This window comes from Abramis brama, assembly GCF_963993115.1.
Source record: "Abramis brama genome assembly, chromosome: 12".
In the NCBI taxonomy this organism is placed as follows: Eukaryota; Metazoa; Chordata; class Actinopteri; order Cypriniformes; family Leuciscidae; genus Abramis; species Abramis brama.
Window position 1 is genome coordinate 30,907,703 of NC_139974.1, and position 19,534 is coordinate 30,927,236.

The window sequence follows — 19,534 nt, forward strand, 5'->3', positions numbered from 1 at the left end:
GTTTCCATCCCATGTGTTCAAGCGAACAAAATCATCACTTCCTAGAAATTGGTGCAAAATATCTATAATAAAAATGGATATTGCTGCAATCGGGGAAGCCAAACTTTGATGACAGACTTTGTCTCAGGCATTTCAGACGCTGTACAATAAAATTGCTCCACTGGTTATCCAATCACATCCACTGTTGAGGCAAAGTCACATGAGTTTTTTGTTGCGCATCGAGGTATTTATTCGGTAAATGTGTTTCCATCATAGTTTATGCATATGTCTTCTTGTCAGATAAAAAAATGTATCCGCCTCAATTGAGCACAAAAGGTTTTTATGCACATTTTCAGAATGTATGCATATCTGGACGTTTCCATGCGGCATTTTTTTAGGTGGATGGAAAGACTTGAAGCAGTAAGCAACAACCCAGAACACCATAGTAACCTCATAGCAATGGTATAACAAACCACCTACCTATCAACTGCTCAGTAATGTGTCAACAACCTTTTAGAACATTTAAACAACTGCATAGAAACGCCCTGGAAACCATGCAGAAAACCCTATTAGCAACCACATAACAACACCCTGGAAACCATCCAGAATCATCAAGCATCACTCACATCGTCATCACTTCATAATTCAGAAAATGGTTGCGTACATTCGTGTTCATCAATCACTGGGAAGCAACACTCACTCAACAAATCCTTTATTGGCTGAAGAAAAAGTCTTGATTCAGACAGACACTCATTGAAAGCAAATTATTATTGCACTGTTAATGACTCCCAGGCCGCTATAGAGAGCAGCTAGCATGATCAAACAGCTACATGGCTCCACCAACTCTCAACTCAATACTGATCAATGCTCTCTAATAAGCACCAATAAATCACAGTCCTGATGGCTTACTGGCTGAATCCAGTATCAATATCGTTCAATTGCTTCTAATGAATATCCATACACAGCAGCAAAGTGTTAAATGAAAAAAACAATGAGCGAATGCTGATTAAGCACTATACAGAAACAGTCCTCACAAAGACAGTACATCTTTCTTTGTTCAATTCATGTAGAATTTATGACATAGCTAAAGCTAAAATAAGCACACAAACAAATCACCATTTTGGATTGGTTGGTTCTGCACAATGTACTACTAATGTGTTGTTATTGGATGCTTTTGGGTGTTTCAAAAGAATGAGACATGAAGAACACCATCTTTTGTCTGCAACGCTGCACACACACATGGACAAAGGAATAAAAGTGCTGATGTTTAGCAATCTGCTCAGACTGTTAATCGCTTTGTCCTCCATCCAACTACATTACTGATGTAATAATATCAGACATAGATTTGTCCTGTCTTTCTTCCTACTGTTCTGAATATGAATATATCGCTCTGACCTTTCATGACCTTAGAAGGATGCAGCCTCTGAATTTGGACGCAGCTTATGTGCTTGGTCTAGGCACTGTAGAAAAATGCATATGTGCGCAGGCTCGTAGTTTCTTTACAAAGTGACATCGCCAACTACTGGCCTGGCATATAACATTTTTACTTGTTTTTGTGGATTAGTGTGAACGGGGATAATTTTGAAAATGTTGTCATCTGAAATTTTTCAAAAACGCAAACAAAAAACTGTTCTGATTTTAGTACATCATTGCCGTGTAAATGTGCCCTTAGAAAAAAACTGAGCATGAAAGTCGAGCCCGAACCCCATCCCTATGCTTAACCCTACTTCATATTCATATGAATTCGCAAACTACCATGATGAGAGAGTGTTGAAACTGAAAGTTTAGCAGTATTGTTTTCAAACGAAATGCTAATAGATTAATAAATGGCATTTTTCAGAAACAAATGGCGTTTCCTTAGAAGGCTATTTAATGTATTCCAAGGTGGGAGTGACCAGGACAGTGGAGAGATGCTGAGAAGATGTGCAGCCATATGTGTCATGTCCATGTCCCGACAGATGGGCCGGTCACTGCATCCCATCAGCCCCTTCTGCCAGCAGCATGATGGACCACTGTATGAGTCTCTGGGGAATCCCTGGGTGAGCCTTCATCCTGGATAAGAACTGTCAATGAACATGATTGATCCTCCCTTTCCACCCTCACACACACATCTGCAGACTTTAAACACAAATACTCCTTTTCCTGCACTCTTTCTCTCTCTATCACTCACACATGCACTGATCCATCCCTCTCTAGCTGATCAAAGCATTATTCATCCCGCACAGGAAGAGGGCTGGGGGTGAGGTGGGGAAGAGGACCTTCTGTCCACTTGTAAAACCATTTAAGTAGAACTAATTACACAACCTCACCTCCCACAACTGTAATGGGTCTTATACTCATACTTGTGTGTCAAATGACAGGTCATCTGCTCATAGTTTATGCTCTTATAGCTCTTCAGAAGACACAACAAGGGATGCACAACAATTTTACTACACTTTTTCAAAAGCGTAAGGAGGCCTAGTATAGAGCACTCAATTGTGATGACTTCAAGTATCTATCTATCTATCTATCTATCTATCTATCTATCTATCTATCTATCTAATATCATTAATCTATCATTAATATTGAGATGTTGAGTATGACAAATCTGAGTACATTTTAAGGTAACACTTTATTTTAAGGTGATGTAGTTATGTACGTACTATAGTAATAACAGTAAATTAAGCATAACTAAAACTAACCGTAAACCAAAATCTAACCTTAACCTTATAGTAAGTACATAGGCTAGTTAAATAATATTACTACTAATTTGTGTAATTAAACTGTAACAGCATCACCTTAAAATAAAGTGTAAACCATTAAAAATACTGATGAGATCTTGTCTGAAACGAAGAAACATGTGGAAAAATACGTTTTACTGAAAGAAGGAGAAAAATCTGAGAAGCTGAAGTCCAATTGCTTTCAGTTAATGCCATTGCAGTCTAGGAGGAACAATAGTGATTATATGTAGAGTAGTATGGTTTGTATTAAGCATACTGTTAGGCTGGGTGAATGAATGAATGAATGAATGAATAAATAAATGAATGAATGAGATCTTTCTGTGGAAAGAGAGTTCAGTTAAGTCAGTATAAGTCACAAAGCAGAAGAAACGCTACCAAAATACCCCCTGAAGTTTGTGTAAGGCCTGGGATGTTTGGCAGTCTAGTTGAATTTTTTTTGACAGCTGAGGCATTTAAGCACTACAGAATAACAGTACAACATTCAGCCGTTGGGTCTGGCACCAGGCAGAGGCCCCCTGAGGAGGAGAGAGAATCAGCTGTTTCAGCATGCATGCGTTACTTCGAGTGTCTGAGGGGAGGGCAATCAGGGCATGTGTTTTTACTGCCCTGCAATTCTGACATAAAAGCAGTAAAATAAAATGATACTCCATGGAGCAAGAACAGTCTGTTCTAAGATGTATGTGTGCATGTGTGACTATGCGTAAGTGTGTGGCTGCATGAAAAGAGGGCTGATATATATATGCCATATCATATTGTAAAGGGTAGTGGGGCCGGGGGTCCATTTGCTCTGGGATCTCTTTGGGAGGCACTTAGGCTGCGGTAAGCTGATGCCGAGAGGGTCTGGACAGCTGGACTTGCTCATCTGTCTATCGGCTTTCATCAAAGAACTGCTTCTTCTGCCTCAACCCCTAAGGTGTTCCTTACAAGCAGCCTAAACTCTTACTCTGTGTGGGGTCTGGCATGATCATGTGGCCAAAACTGATTAAACATTGATGTAACATTCCAGTTCTCAATTCTCAATCATTTTGGTTAAGATATATAGCGGCAATTTCGCTTATCTAGCACAATAGTTTTAACTAAAAATCAGTTGCCAGTGGTCAAGTCACCCTTATTTAACTTTATACAAATGTATTATTCAAAGCAGCTTCAGGGTAATAGTAAAATCATTTAATGGTATAAAGTTCCTTGGTTATGAAATGAGTTCAATTCAGCTAAACGCAGCTCTCTAAGAAAATAGTAATCAGTTCAATGTTGAATCAATTCAGTTTAGTTCAATGGTCACAAAATGACTTGATGGCAGATTGCTGCAATTGACCAATCAGAGTCAAGAGCAGTTTTTGACTGAAATCTTTTGAAAGTTGATTTCCTGGATGTGTTGTGTAAGATCCATCTGTGCTGCTAAACACTGATTTCTCAAGCACTGAAATGTGTGATGGGTCTGGAGTGGGTGGCTTGTGACTGTGTTTTTCTGTCTCTTGAACAATTCAAGATGATGCATGTCAAGTGTTTGCATTGTTGCATTATTCTTATGACATTTATCACAACTAGATACTGTTAATGTCTCAGGTGATATTGGAGGTGTTTAAAGTCACAGGTAACAGGCATGATGTTTGCAAACAGCTCCAACATGAGCCTAGACTAGAAGTAACCAGATAGCCTCAGTTGGTTACCATTGTATTAGAGATTTTCTAGTTTGTCAAGCTGAACACACGAGTATCACGTTATCACAATATTACTAATATTACCGACTAAAGTGCATGGCACACTTACTGCGGTGTATTCAGATGAGAAAAGAAAACTATGTGGTCCAATTACGCCACCTGTACGGTGTACATTTTAGGACATCCTCAGACCTCAGACATAGGAAGACAAGGCATCATGCCTCAGACTAAAAGGCTTCAGTCATTGGACAAAACGGCATCGTGCCTCAGACTGAAAAGCTTCAGGTCTCAGGAAAAACAATGTCAGGTGTCAGGTCTCGTACAATTAGGCATCAGACGAAACAGCCTCAGACAAAAAGGCATCAGACATAAAGGCATCGGACGAAACGGACTCGGACTAAAAGGCATCAGACATAAAGGCATCGGACGAAACGGACTCGGACTAAAAGGCATCAGACATAAAGGCATCAGACGAAACGGACTCAGACTAAAAGGCATCAGACGAAACGGACTCAGACTAAAAGGCATCAGACATAAAGGCATAAGACGAAACGGACTCAGACTAAAAGGCATCAGACGAAACGGACTCAGATGGAGTTTGGAGGTTCGCATTGCCCCGCCCCATGTGACATCTCAACTAGCTTGTATGTTGGCAAACTATCGTGAAGTAAAGCGTTCTTTTTTTTTGTTTCTTCTGCTCATCAAGCCTGAATTTATTTGATCAAAATGAAATATTGTGATATATTATTACAATTTAAAATATTTGGTTATACTTTAAATTATCATTTATTTCTGTGATGCAAAGCTGAATTTTCAGCATCATTACTCCAGTCTTCAGTATCACATGTGACATCCAGTCTATCACATGATCCTTTAGAAATCATTCTAATATTCTGATTTATTATGAGTGTTGGAAACAGTTCTGCTGCCTAATATATTTGATAAATAAAAGGTTAAAAAGAACTGCATTTATTCAAAATAAAAAAATATTTTCTAATAATATAAATCTTCTTTAAAGGGGCGGATCTAGGAAAATATTTATGGTGTGGCGAGAGGGGTGCAGGAATTTTTGAGGGGTGGCAACATATGACAGACGTATATATACTGAATTTAATCACAGTTAAATTGGCCATAACTTTTAATTCGTTGCTGCCAACTGGGGTGGCAGCAGGGGTGGCAAGGCTTTCTTTTAGGGTGGCATTTGCCACCATATGCCACCCCGGTAGATCCGCCCCTGCTTCTTTACTATCACTTCTTATCAATTTAACACATCCTTGCTGAATAAAAGTATTGATTTATTTCAAAAAAAGAAAGAAAAAAATTACTGACCCCAAATTACTGACCAGTGTATATTGTTGTTACAAAAGATTTATATTTTTAAAACATTTGCTTCTTTTTTTTATTTTTATTTTATGTTTTATTCATCAAAGTATCCTAAAAAAGTATCACAGGTTATGAAAAAATATTAAGCAGCAGAACTGTTTCCAACTTTGATAATGAATCATCATATTAGAATGATTTCTAAAGGATCATGTGATAGACTGGAGTAATGATCTTGAAAATTCAGCTTTGCATCACAGAAATAAATGATAATTTAAAGTATAATAAATTGAAAACCAATTATTTTAAATTGTAATAATATATCACAATATTAAACTTTTTTTCTGTATTTTTGATCAAATAAATGCAGGCTTGATGCGCAGAAGAAACTTCTTTCAAAAGCATTCTCTCTGTCCTAGCATGTATTCCATATTTGTATAGGGTTAAAAACTTTTTTTGTTAAAAAAAATAAATAAAATTGTATACGTTTCCAAAATTTTGGCCTGTACTGTATATATGCTATGTATATATTATATGCTTTAATTAAATGTTAAAACAGTGTAACATTTAATTAAAGCATATATATATATATATATATATATATATATATATATATATATATATATATGTGTGTGTGTGTGTGTGTGTGTGTGTGTGTGTGTGTGTGTGTGTGTGTGTGCTTTAATGGAATGTTACACTAATTAAGTACACTAATTTCGCAAGTTCTATTTGCACATTTAAAAACTTAGATGCCATATTTCAACTATAGCTAGCTTGTATGTTGGCAAACTATCGTGGAGTTAAAGCGTTCTTTCGAGTTATGAATCGCGTACATGTGATGTCACATGGGGCGGGGCAATGCGAACCTCCAAACTCCATCTGAGTCCGTTTCGTCCGATGCCTTTATGTCTGATGCCTTTTAGTCTGAGTCCGTTTCGTCCGATGCCTTTATGTCTGATGCCTTTTAGTCTGAGTCCGTTTCGTCCGATGCCTTTATGTCTGATGCCTTTTAGTCTGAGTCCGTTTCGTCCGATGCCTTTATGTCTGATGCCTTTTAGTCTGAGTCTGTTTCGTCTGATGCCTTTTAGTCCGAGTCCGTTTCGTCCGATGCCTTTATGTCTGATGCCTTTTTGTCTGAGGCTGTTTCGTCTGATGCCTAATTGTACGAGACCTGACACCTGACATTGTTTTTCCTGAGACCTGAAGCTTTTCAGTCTGAGGCACGATGCCGTTTTGTCCAATGACTGAAGCCTTTTAGTCTGAGGCATGATGCCTTGTCTTCCTATGTCTGAGGTCTGAGGATGTCCTAAAATGTACACCGTACTCCTGCTGGTGATATAGGTAAATAATAACTATGGTACGGATTTACCCAGCTAACAACGTTCTCAGAACTGGAACGCACGCGCAAGGTTATCAAAGTTATAAGCCAACATTCTTCCAGTAACGTTAATATAACGTTCGTTAAGAATTACCTTGGTCTTTAAAAATGTCCTCAAAATGTTAGCCCAAAAAAAAGGTTATTTAGTAGCTATAGCCTATTTGATTCATGGAACCTTTTTTTGTTTTAGATGTTTAGCATTCAAAAATAACTTGATAAAGCACAATGATAAAATCGAATGTTTCCTTAATGTTCGCATAACTAAATTATTTTTTTATTTTTTATTTTTTAAACTGCGTTCGAACATATTATTGTTAGCTGGGCATGTTTCAATCCTTGTTGTCACACAAAAGCTAAACATAGTAAGCTATGCATTGTTTAAGAGAACCGCACAGTTGGCTAACATACACTCTCAGAAATAAAGGTACAGTGAGGGTACAATTAAGTACTTTAAGGTACAAATTTCACAAATGTGCCAGCAAAGGAACAAACATGTATTCAGCTGAGTACCAAAAAGTACCTTTCCAAAGAAAAGGGGTACACAATGAAATATGCATGGTGAAAGGTACATATATGTACCCTTTGAAAAGGTACATTCATTGTCATATAAAGTAATAGTTAAGGTACAACATTCACAAATGTACCATTAAAGGTCCTATCGTGTTCCCATTGGGTACTTAGAAGTACCTTTTGGGTACACATCCTGCAGGGTACAAAAAAGTACCTTATTCAAGTCAAAGGGTACACTTCATGTGGGGTACTAAGAAGTACTTTTCAAGTTACAGGATACACAATCCTCTGGGGTAGCAGCTACTTATGTGTGCCTTTTCTAAGACTGATAGAGCCTTTGTCATAATTTGTAAATGTGGTATGCTGAATAATCCTCTGTGATAAGTGCATAATTATTATCACTATCAAGTTTCGTAAGTATTTTCATTCGTTTCTGCTAAGGGATTATTTACAGATTTATACTCGATTTTTATAATTATTATCATTATTGTTTTCATTTAAATAATTGTTGCATATATTGTGGGTTCTATAATAAGCACTATTGGTTCGAATTAATTCAATAATATATTATTATAGTTAAGATAGATGTGTGTGCTTGGTTGTGTGTGCGTGGGCGCGGCTTGCGTGCATAAGGAGTTCTTCTCGCGATACGTTTCATTCAAGATAAAGCAAAGCTGATGGTCGCATCATTAATTAATATCATCCTTTACAGGTAACGAATGTATAAAATGTACACCATCATTGTTTTAGATCTTCATAAGAAGCACTGTTAATTGTATTATTTCTTATGTATATGAGACTGTTGAGTCTGTAAACTATAGTGTTAACGATCTGTGCTGCGAACATTGTTAGCAAACCTGGTGTGATTAGCGCGCGCGCGCCGCGAGTTATGCAGAGATAAAAATGTGGAGATAAAGTACCGAGTATAGTGTTATTCTGCATGTTTTATGTTTTCCTTTATTCATTAATTCTGTGATAAGTTTATTTCATGCTGTTTCACTGATAGTGAGTATGTATGTGACGTCATGAGTATGTAGGGTGAACTTGGATGTCAATGGCATGAATGGAATTTGAGTGTTTACAAGAGCAGCATGTAAACAAACTAATCTTCAGCGGCGAAATAAAAGCCTTTTATTGACGAGACCGGTCTGCGAGACCTCCAGCTCACAGCGGGGTCTCTGAGCAGGACTGGCCGAGCGACGAGCTAGCGGCTGGGGCAGGCGCCTGCTGGCTGTCACCTCACATTGAGCTTCTCAACTCCGAAAACTTTTAAGCAAATTGTCAATTTGGCATCAATTTTCACAAGACTGCCTATATTCGAAATCTAAACAGTTCTTTTCTCGCCTAAAACGTTCTCATAAGTGAATTTAGTGATGAATAAGATGGCGAAAATTGTTAAAATTGTCCTGTTGTTGGTCTGTCTAATATTATGACTGGCTGTTTTTTTCGCGCCGTTATTCGCGTTCTACGTCAGCGGTCACTTGACGCCTCTTTCTTTCACTCACTGTCAGTCGCTGGAGCCTGCAGGACCCTTTGCAGCTCAACAATGGCCTTGCCAACTTTATCATCAGATGAGCTGATCCAAACATTAAAAGAAGATGGTTTAACTATGACAGAGATTGAAGTGCAGAAATTCAGAGGTGAGTACTGTCGTTAGCTAACGTAAAGTTACATTTAAGTGACACTTGCTGATTAAAGTTGGCTGCACGTTAGCTACAGTTAGATCGAACTAACATTTATATCGGGACTTATTTGTAAGTTACCACTAACGTTCGTTAGCTAGTTGTAAAGATTGTAAAGAAAAAAGCATAATATTAGCTGACCTAGCTAACGTTTGCCAGCTTAGAGTTGGCTCGTTAGCTCGAGTTCCTCATACAGAAAAGTTGAGTTAAAGTTAAGTTGATGTCCAAATAGTGCTGCAGCTATGTAGATAATCAATTATGTAAGTGTTTAGTGTACGGGTATTGTATATTTATATGTTGAAGATGTTGGATGATGTTCGATTCCATTTGTGCACGTGGAACTCAGTTTAACGTTAGAAGATGGCGGCTATGTTGTGCACGTTAGAATAGACTAGTTGCATGTGGCCGCCATTTTGGACATCGGATCAGCGAGTGTGCGGTTAGACACTTCCAGTTTCGCGTTACGCCCGGTGCAGGTAGCCGGATAAAGCCGAAATGTATCTTTTATAGTTGTTTATAGAATCAATTATCACTTAAAATACTTCTAAGATCCATATTACTATCACACGAGCGAGTGGCAATTAAATGCACCGGCGTAATGCGACACACTCGCTGATCCGAAATCCAAAATGGCGGCCACGCGCAACTAGCCTATTCCCGGGTCTTCTCTATAGCAGTGTTTCTTAAACGTTTTTCAACATTGTAACTTACCCCCTTTGAATTGCTTTTTTAAGCCAAGTATCCCCTAACCAGTGCAAAACATTTTTGGTAGAACTTTTTTTAAAGAGGAAGAATACAAACAGCCTTTTTAAACAAACAAAATTCACTTAATTCATTCATTCATTAATATAGTATAATTATTGTAGGAATTATGCATGATGTATTTTTAAATTAGTATTTTTGCAAAAAAATTCACGTACTCCAAAGTATCCCTAGGGGTACACGTACCAATATTTGAGAAACACTGCTCTACGGAACAAATGAAATCTGTGGGAATTTCTGAAATGTGGACAACCAGTTACTGTGTATATACCCATAATGCATGAGTAATGATCAAATTCCAATGTGCTATTTATTAATAGAAAATTTACTTTTTACTTAATAGAAAATGAAGTGGATGGAGAGACGGTACACCTGGGCTTAACTGACTCAATGCTGGACCATCTATTTAAAGGCTCGTTCAAAAAGCAGGCCAAGTTCCTTCAAATAGTACGAAAGATGCAAGAGCCTGGACACAGAGAGGCCTGTCCCACTCAAAGGAACACACAACCCAACATGGGTAGAGACTGTCCCGTAACGGCTACTCACAGCACAGGTAGCCCCCCCCCACACACACACACACACAGCACTTCAATGTTATTAATGGAAAGTAGGGCTGGGCGATAAAACGATAGCGATAATTATCGTGATATAATTTTTCTCGATAAAACGATATCAAGAGGTCGATAAATGTTCGATAACGTTTTTGCGTTCCAAAAGCGTAACGAAACTCATTTGAACCGCGCGCCACACGGACCATTTATCCGCTCGGCTCAATGTCCAAACGGCAGCGTGAGCTCAGTAGAGCCGATGCATTTACTCTGATCGGTCTCGGTCACGAAATCCAGTGAAAAGGAACACAATGTAAAGGCAGATGAAACAGCGCTGACAAACAGGAGAAACACTGCGCAACGATAGTCATTTTCCGTCTACAAATTCCCATCATTTACCATGGATTTACTGTAACATTAGCCTAGTAATATTAACTGCACCATGAAAAGTGGGATATACATATTGAATTGTATTATATTATTAATGTAGACAATGTATTAAAGGACTAATGGAATATAATTACAGTATTTAATGTATAAAGCTATTTAATGTATATAGGTATATAAGCTAATGTATTTACTGGCTACTGTTTTTCATACAAATACCATAGAAACCATAATGTTACATTTTGCCATGATAGTGAGGTGCTACAGGCTATGCCTGGTTTCATCTGTGGTAGTCATGATCTAAATGCATGATACTGGATGACCAATGGTTAAGTTTAATAAAACTCAGAATCAGAAAAGTCAGTATTACATAAAAAAAAAAATGATATGATATGTTCTGACAATAAAGAGTAGTTTAAAACCACAATTAACGCTCTGGTTTCTACAACTGTCACTTAGGAGCAAAAATCTGCCTTAAACTTGAAAGAAATAAAGATTTGACTTTTATCGTGATAATTATCGATATCGACTGATTTTTTATTTTTTTTGGCCATATATCGCCCAGCCCTAATGGAAAGGTGATTTATGAAGTAGTGTTGTCACAATACCAAAATTGTGACTTCGATATGATACCAGACTAAATACCTCAATATCGATACCATGGGGAAAAAAACTAAAACAGTAGTAGTAGTAGTAATTGAAAAATATGACAGAACTTACAATTCATTGTTTTTTTAAATTCATTTGAAAAAATTCTTCTTTTTGACCATTCCTTCCCCTTAAAATAAAATAATAATAATTGCATGCCATTGACATTATCAATCATGTTAACATTTGCTAACCTTTAACAATTCTGGTTAGGATGACCAAAATCTAATTTCATGAAACGAGTTATTTAATATTTTTTAAATGTAATTTTATAATTACAATATAGATATTTAATTTAATTGTATCTCTGCTATATGAAGGCAATATAATTATTTATTCTTACAGAGGACATGGACACAGAGGAGATCCACACTATTACATTTCAAGTGCTAGATGTTGATGCTGCTACGAGGTAAGTGTTGAGTTTCATTCAACTGCAACACCAACTCTCTTTTATTAAGCTCTTATACTTACCTGTTTTAAAGAAATCGAAACAAATCATTGTACTTTAAAGTGGCCGTGAGGGCCTCTCGGCTACCGTAGTACTTACTATAACGAACTAACAGACGTAAATTGTCTTTATTTTTTCTTGTAAAACTAGTTCTCAGTCCTTTGGGAGACTGCCTGATGTTTATGTCCTCCCATCATTCCCTAAAGAGCTTCAAGCAAAGCTGGATGCCAAAGAGGAGGTCCAGAGAGTTCCACAATACAGGCACAAAATAATACGAGTATTGCATGAGACTGTTGCCATGTATACTATGTAAGTACTACTGGCTGTATTCTTTGTCCCGTGTGTGTGTTGTGTGTCTTGTTTTTTGTCTCTTGCTGCTCATTCTGTCTTTTGTTGGCACTGTTTCTGCTGGACTTGTCCATTCACCAATCCAATCCAGATGCTATATCTATCACTAATCATTTACTTTTACTGGTTTCTGTTCTAGGTATCCCACTCACGCAGAGTATGTCAAGGTAGCCCAGGCATTAATCCGGAAATACCCATTCCTGAAGGATGTTACGGGAAATGGCTATGTAAGTAGCTTTGCTTAATTTACTCCATGATAAATATTAAACCATGTGAATGAACTCTGAAAGTCATTGTTGTCTAGCTAGCTTTGTTGTAGTCCTATCCTTCATCCTAATATGTGTGTATTAAGTCTCTGGAGTGACAATGGAAGCGTCCATATGCCAATCGACCGTTTCCCCGTTTATAGGAGCAATGTGACCACTCACCTGCAGCAGGTCTCTGAATAAAAGCACAAATGTTTACCTCAAAGCTTCCTCCAGACCTCCACCAATGAGGTGGGATAATTAATTAGTTAATATCCAGTCAGTTGTACAATTGATTAATCAGGTATGCCCTGGTCACTTATTCCAATAGTATAGGACAGGAAATGGTAGATGCAGTTTTACTTTCTGGAAGTAGTGGAGCTGGTGAATATAGGCTATAGGCTACTGTATATGGACACACATTTGAGCCTTGATTCCGCGACCTGCTGCAGGTGAGTGGTCATATTGCACATATAAACTTTGAAACGGTCTTTTGGCGTATGGACGCTTCCATTGTAACTCCATGGGACTAGCTTTGTTCATCCAAAGTGAGAGGTTTTGTTGAGTAATTTGGATTTATTTTTGTTGTTGAAATAAGCATACCTGGCACATGTTGCTGAAACGCAAATTCAAGACCGAACGTGCTCCGCTTGTCCAAAATGATGAAGTGAAACTGATCAAAGAGAAGTTTGCCCATGGAACGAAGTCCAAGCTACCTGATGCTGAGAGTGCAAACACCTCTCTGAGAACCAAGCCACGATCAGTGAGTTGGATTTAAATAATTTTTGTTGTTTGATTGTCAAACAAGGGAGGGAAAGGGGGTGGGGAGTTGATTAGTCACATGTGCACAAGCCGTGGTAAGGGTCGAACTGTAAGGTCGTATCCTTACCTAATTTCTTGTCTCAGCTAGGGCTGTCGTGGTGAAGGAATTTCCCTTGCGGTAATTTTGAGTGGCTCAATAGCGCGATGTGCCATTTATTTATTTATTTATTTATTTATTTATTTTATTTATATTTATTTGTTGCTATATAAATAAGTGTTATGATGTGGTCAGCATGCACAAAAACTAGTACATTTTCAGTAATGTAACCGAAACTAAACAGTGTCTATCTGCGCATTGAAAGGCTGTCACTCAGCACGCAGTTACAGTGGGAACAGTCTGTCTTTGATTCATATAACCGTTCGTTCAACGAACACGTTCAAAAACGCTGATTCATTTAAAGATAGTGATGAAACAAGGTGTTACTTTATTTTTAACTTTGAGCTCCACTTTTCAAGGCTCAGCTTACCGCGTCGCATGGGTAACGCTGAAGCTGATGCGATTTAATGTGTGGCTTTCTGATTTTTGTTTCCCGCGGCTTCCTCACGCTGTGGAATGCTGACCAGCGCTGTCACTGATGCCAGGGACATATTCAACATATTTCGCTTTCCTTGGACACAGCAACCTTTTCACAAATCTATATGACTTTACCTCATAGACAGACGCAGGTAATCGCACGCAATCCGTCGATCATTCGTCGGTCTATTTAGGCTTAAGTGCAAATCCACAAAGCCTCTGTACAAATCACCATGATAAAAAAAGTCTCGTTATCATTATTAACTTATTTAACATTCAATATATGTGAGCGAAGTTCAAAACAAGAAGGGTATTATTGCCTTATGAAAAAAGAAAATGCGAATATTGCGGTGTGCTGCGATTACTTGCATTCCTCTGCGGTTGGCTTGTCAGTAGCGCGTTACTGCAATATTGCGGTTATATCAACAGCCCTAGTCTCAGCTAAACATACCCCCTCCCCCTCCCTGTCTCTTTCTTTCACTCACCTCTCCCCCTCTCTTTTTTCCCCCTCTCTTAGAATACAGAAGTCAAATCTCTCAGTCTCTGTCCCACACTCCCCTGGCCTGATCCTTTTTTTAATTTTTCTGTTCTGTTACTATTTTGGTCAATAGGAACTTGATGTTCTTGGGGAAGATGCATCTTCAATCGCTGGTCATGTTAAGATTCTGCAAACACAATACAGCAAGGCGCAGCCAGACACTGTGATTGTACGCGACCTAATGCAGAGAACTTTAGCATGGAGGCAAAAGGAGATTGCAGAAGGAATGAGTGTTGAGGACACTGTGAAGAAATATCCCTTCTTAAAGACACCCTCAGGAGTAAGTGTTAAAAATTAGATGTACCCTAGAACAACAAGACCTTTATAAAAACATTTAAATAAGTCTTGACTTTGTAAACATGGTTTGTTTAAACAGAGCTAGTATAGTCTAGAATTATACTCCACTTCGCATTCTCTTAACCCCCCCATAGCATGTTAAAATACTCTGTAATCCCCTTTCCCTCATGGTCAGGTGCTTACTTGTCTTTGTCTTTCTGCAGCTGTTGGAGGAGGTGGGTCGTATCCACTCCACAGCGAGCATTAGCTTCACTGATGGCTTTAACCAGATTGTTCCCAAAGTACTTGCCCTGGCTCAAGGAAAATCTCCACTAGTCAAACAGTACTTGGAGGCCAGAGAAGAAGCGCTTACCGAGGATCTACCAGGTACTTACAAAACGCTTATTATGAGTGTACTCACACAAATCAGTAGACAAAGTGCATTTTGAGATGATAATCAGATTTTGTGTTTGTATAAGCTACTGGATGCCTAAAATTTCCTTCAGGATGAATAAAGTATCGATTTTTCATGATTCTCTTCTAGGAATGGACTTCAGAGCGGCACTAATCCTCCTGCCAATCATTTTTAAAGAGTGTGTGGATCATCACATTATGATGGGAGAGGTATGGATCTCTAGCACTCTAGTGTTTTGTATTTTTTTGGAATGATAGGATAGGATCGGATCGGATCGACTATCTCTTTTTCTTTTACCAAACATATGTTTGCATCCCTGTCTACTTTGCTGTATTCTTCAGGGTGAACACAACACACCATACCCAATTGTCCAGGTGACCCAAGAAGACTGGAAGTCCACATTTGAGGGACGAAGCTCCTGTTCCCTGAAGGTAGACAGGGTCGAGGTGTGTGAAGGCATGAAGGTAGAGGAAGCCATGATCTCCTCGTTTTATTCATATTTTGTTTTCAATCTTGAATACCAACCCAAAAACAAGAACACTCTGACCTTTCTCCAGCGATGTATTGCGAAAATTAATGTGAAGGGAGACCGGCCTCTGCCGACGACTGTAACCAGAGTTATAAACCACCTCTTCTAAATGCCTCGTTTACACCCTCGTTTACACCAGTGCCCTAAGTGCCAAAGAAAAACTTTCACTCTTATGAAGTTGGTCCAACATGTGGGACTAACTCATGCCCATGAGGCAGGCTTCTCGATCACATGTGGACTCAATGACTGCCAATCCACTTTTTCTAGTTACCCATCTTTCAGATGTCATGTTTATAGAAAACATAGAGCTTGTATTTTACCTGCTAGTGAGGAGCCTGCTAGTGAAAACCCTGCTTCTGAAGATGAACATGAGCATGTTATGTGTGATGATGCAGATGTCCAAACCCCCCCTTGTATGGATACACTTTTATATAACTTTAAAAATAATCTTTGTAGCTTCATCCTAAAATGCAGGGAAAAAAACAATTTACCAGAATCAGTTCAGCAGGAAATTCTTAGTGATGTAAACTTTTTATTTTGTTTTTTTAAGGAGAATTACGATGAATTTTTATCTTATCATCTTAAAGAAAATGGTTTTGATGTCAAAGGATGTCCTGAACTTCAGCAGGTTTTACAGTCCAATGATTTTTTTGAGGAAGCATCAAAAGAGTTCTCTTCTCAGTTCAAATTGAAAGAATACTGTAAGTCAATGTTAGACTTGACTGAACCAGTTCAATACACTTTAAGAGGGTCTACAGGACATAAAATAGGTAGCTTCTCCTATGTTCCCATTTCTGATGTTTTAAAAAAATATTGTTCTCATGAGGATGTATGGGATGACATAGTGTCTGTAAATATAGAAGATGAACAGGTCTTAACTGACTTTAGTGATGGATTGTACTATAAAGAGCATCCTTTCTTTAGAGAATATCCAAATGCATTACGACTGCATTTTTATGAGGATGAATTTGAGGTAGTAAATCCTTTGGGATCAAAGAAAACAAAACACAAACTGTGCGCCTTCTACTACACTGTAGGTAATGTACATGGAAGGTACAGGTCTCAAGTGAAGCATATTCATTTAGCATTACTGGTGCGCTATTCCTATTTAAAGGAGTGTGGCTTAGAAGTTATCCTAAAGCCACTGCTAGATGATCTTAAAGTGCTCTCAACAGATGGGTTCACCCTCACTGTTGGTGGGGTTGAGCAGAATGTCCATGCAGCCCTAGCTACCATTTCAGGTGATAACCTTTCAGCTCACATGATTGGAGGATACAGTATGTCATTTAACTCAGGAAGAGTTTGTAGACATTGTATGGGAACATATACAGATATAAAAGAGAAATTTCAGGAAGATAGTTATGTTTTAAGAACATCTGACGTTCACCGGTATCACCTGGAATGTATCCAGCAAAATCCTGACAGTAGAGTAACATATGGGGTACAGTGTAGTTGTCCGTTTAATGTGCTTCCTTATTTTGATGTTACGAAGTCCTTACCTCCAGACATAATGCATGACATGTTAGAGGGTGTCATACCTTTAGTTTTGAAACTTGTCCTGTGCCAAGCTCATAAAGAGAAACATATTAGCATACAAGAGGTGAACGAAGAGCTGCAGAGAATGACAATAGGTCAAAATGATAGAGCGAATAAGCCAGTACAGTTGTCTGAAAGATTAATACAAAAAGGAGGCATTGTGGGCTCGGCATCTCAGAAATGGTGCCTTTTTAGACTTATTCCTTTTTTGATCGCACATCGTATACCTCCTGAGTGTCAATATTGGCGTGTGTACCTGTTGTGCCGAGAAATTGTAGATATTGTTCTAGCTCCAACGGTGAGAAGAGAGAACCTTCCTCTTTTAGATGTACTTGTGCAAGAATTTTTGACAGAGTTGAAAGCTGTATTTGGAAATGTTATTACACCGAAGTGCCATTATTTAATTCATTATTCTAGATTAATTTCAATGTTTGGGCCTCTTCGTTCTCTCTGGTGCATGAGGTTTGAAGGCAAACACCAATATTTTAAGAATATTGCAAGTAATTGTCGTAATTTCATTAATATAGCTTCCACTCTGAGCAACCGTCACCAGTTAAAACAATGCTGGGAGTTTTCTTCAAATAATTTCTTAGATGATTTTGAGAAGGTACCAAGAAGCAGTACTAGCACTCCATTTTGTTCTTTACCACTTACTCTCCAGTGTGCTCTAGAGCAATATTTTACTGATGTTTCTTTTAGTGAAGATAAAGTTATTCAACGTGTTTCAGAAGTAACCGTTAACAATGTCAAGTATGCCACACAAGATGTTTTTGTTTTGGATGTGTTGCATGGTGAGAGAATTCCTCTTTTTTTCCAAATGAAATACATTTTTAATGTGGACACTACATGGGTTTTTTGTGGAAAACTGATATATCCAAAGTATTTTAGCCAGCACTTTTATGCTTATTCAGTCAAATTTGACCTGGAATGGACTGTGATACAGCCTGGGGCAGAGCTAGATTTTAATGCCCTTGATATATATACAGTTGATGGTGATATCTTTGTGGCAATGAAATACTGTGTGTAAGAATTATTGTACAAATATTTTAGCACTTTCATGAATTGACTAATCTTTTGATGTTGTCTTTCTCTTTAAAGGATTAGTTCACCCCAAAATGAAAATTTCCTAATACACTGCTCAAAAAATATAGGGAACACTTAACCACAATGTAACTCCAAGTCAATCACACTTCTGTGGAATCAAACTGTCCACTTAGGAAGCAACACTGATTGACAATCAATTTCACATGCTGTTGGGCAAATGGAATAGACAACAGGTGGAAATTATAGGCAATTAGCAAGACACCCAATAAAGGAGTGGTTCTGCAGGTGGTGACCACAGACCACTTCTCAGCTCCTGTGCTTCCTGGCTGATGTTTTGGTCACTCTTGAATGCTGGCGGTGCTTTCACTCTAGTGGTAGCATGAGACGGAGTCTACAACCCACGCGAGTGGCTCAGGTAGTGCAGCTCATCCACGACGGCACATCAATGCAAGCTGTGGCAAGAAGGTTTGCTGTGTCTGTCAGCGTAGTGTCCAGAGCATGGAGGCGCTACCAGGAGACAGGCCAGGACATCAGGAGACGTGGAGGAGGCCGTAGGAGGGCAACAACCCAGCAGCAGGACACGCTACCTCCGCCTTTGTGCAAGGAGGAGCACTGCCAGAGCCCTGCCAAATGACCTCCAGCAGGCCACATGTGCATGTGTCTGCTCAAACAGTCAGAAACCGACTCCATGAGGGTGGTACGAGGGCCCGACGTCCACATGTGGGGGTTGTGCTTACAGCCCAGCACCGCGCAGGACGTTTAGCATTTGCCAGAGAACACCCAAGATTGGCAAATTCGTCACTGGCGCCCTGTGCTCTTCACAGATGAAAGCAGGTTCACACTGAGCACATGTGACAGTCTGGAGACGCCGTGGAGAACGTTCTACTGCCTGCAACATCTGTGAAGAGCACAGGTGCTTTCACAGTGCTTTTCACAATTCGCCACTGGCGCCCTGTGCTCTTCACAGATGTTGCAGGCAGCAGAACGTTCTCCACGGCGTCTCCAGACTCTTTCACATGCTCAGTGTGAACCTTCTTCATCTGTGAAGATCACAGGGCGCATATGTGACCGACGTGACAGAGTCTGGAGACGCCGTGGAGAACGTTCTGCTGCCTGCAACATCTGTGAAGAGCACAGGGCGCCAGTGGCGAATTGTGAATAGCACTGTGAAAGCACCTGTGCTCTTCACAGATGTTGCAGGCAGCAGAACGTTCTCCACGG

At 39.0% G+C, this 19,534-nt stretch overlaps 1 protein-coding gene across 1 annotated transcript; it reads left to right on the top strand.

The window, feature by feature from the left end:
* Nucleotides 1–8,438: 8,438 nt before the first annotated feature.
* Nucleotides 8,439–15,458, top strand: LOC311093040 (sterile alpha motif domain-containing protein 3-like; the record flags this gene model as incomplete). Its single annotated transcript, XM_084130116.1, has 9 exons — nucleotides 8,439–9,208; nucleotides 10,356–10,565; nucleotides 11,941–12,007; nucleotides 12,197–12,355; nucleotides 12,534–12,621; nucleotides 13,238–13,402; nucleotides 14,587–14,793; nucleotides 15,014–15,176; nucleotides 15,334–15,458. The coding sequence occupies exons 1-9, from the start codon at nucleotides 8,998–9,000 to the stop codon at nucleotides 15,456–15,458; spliced, it is 1,395 nt and encodes a 464-aa protein (XP_083986242.1). The 5' UTR covers nucleotides 8,439–8,997.
* Nucleotides 15,459–19,534: the final 4,076 nt, after the last annotated feature.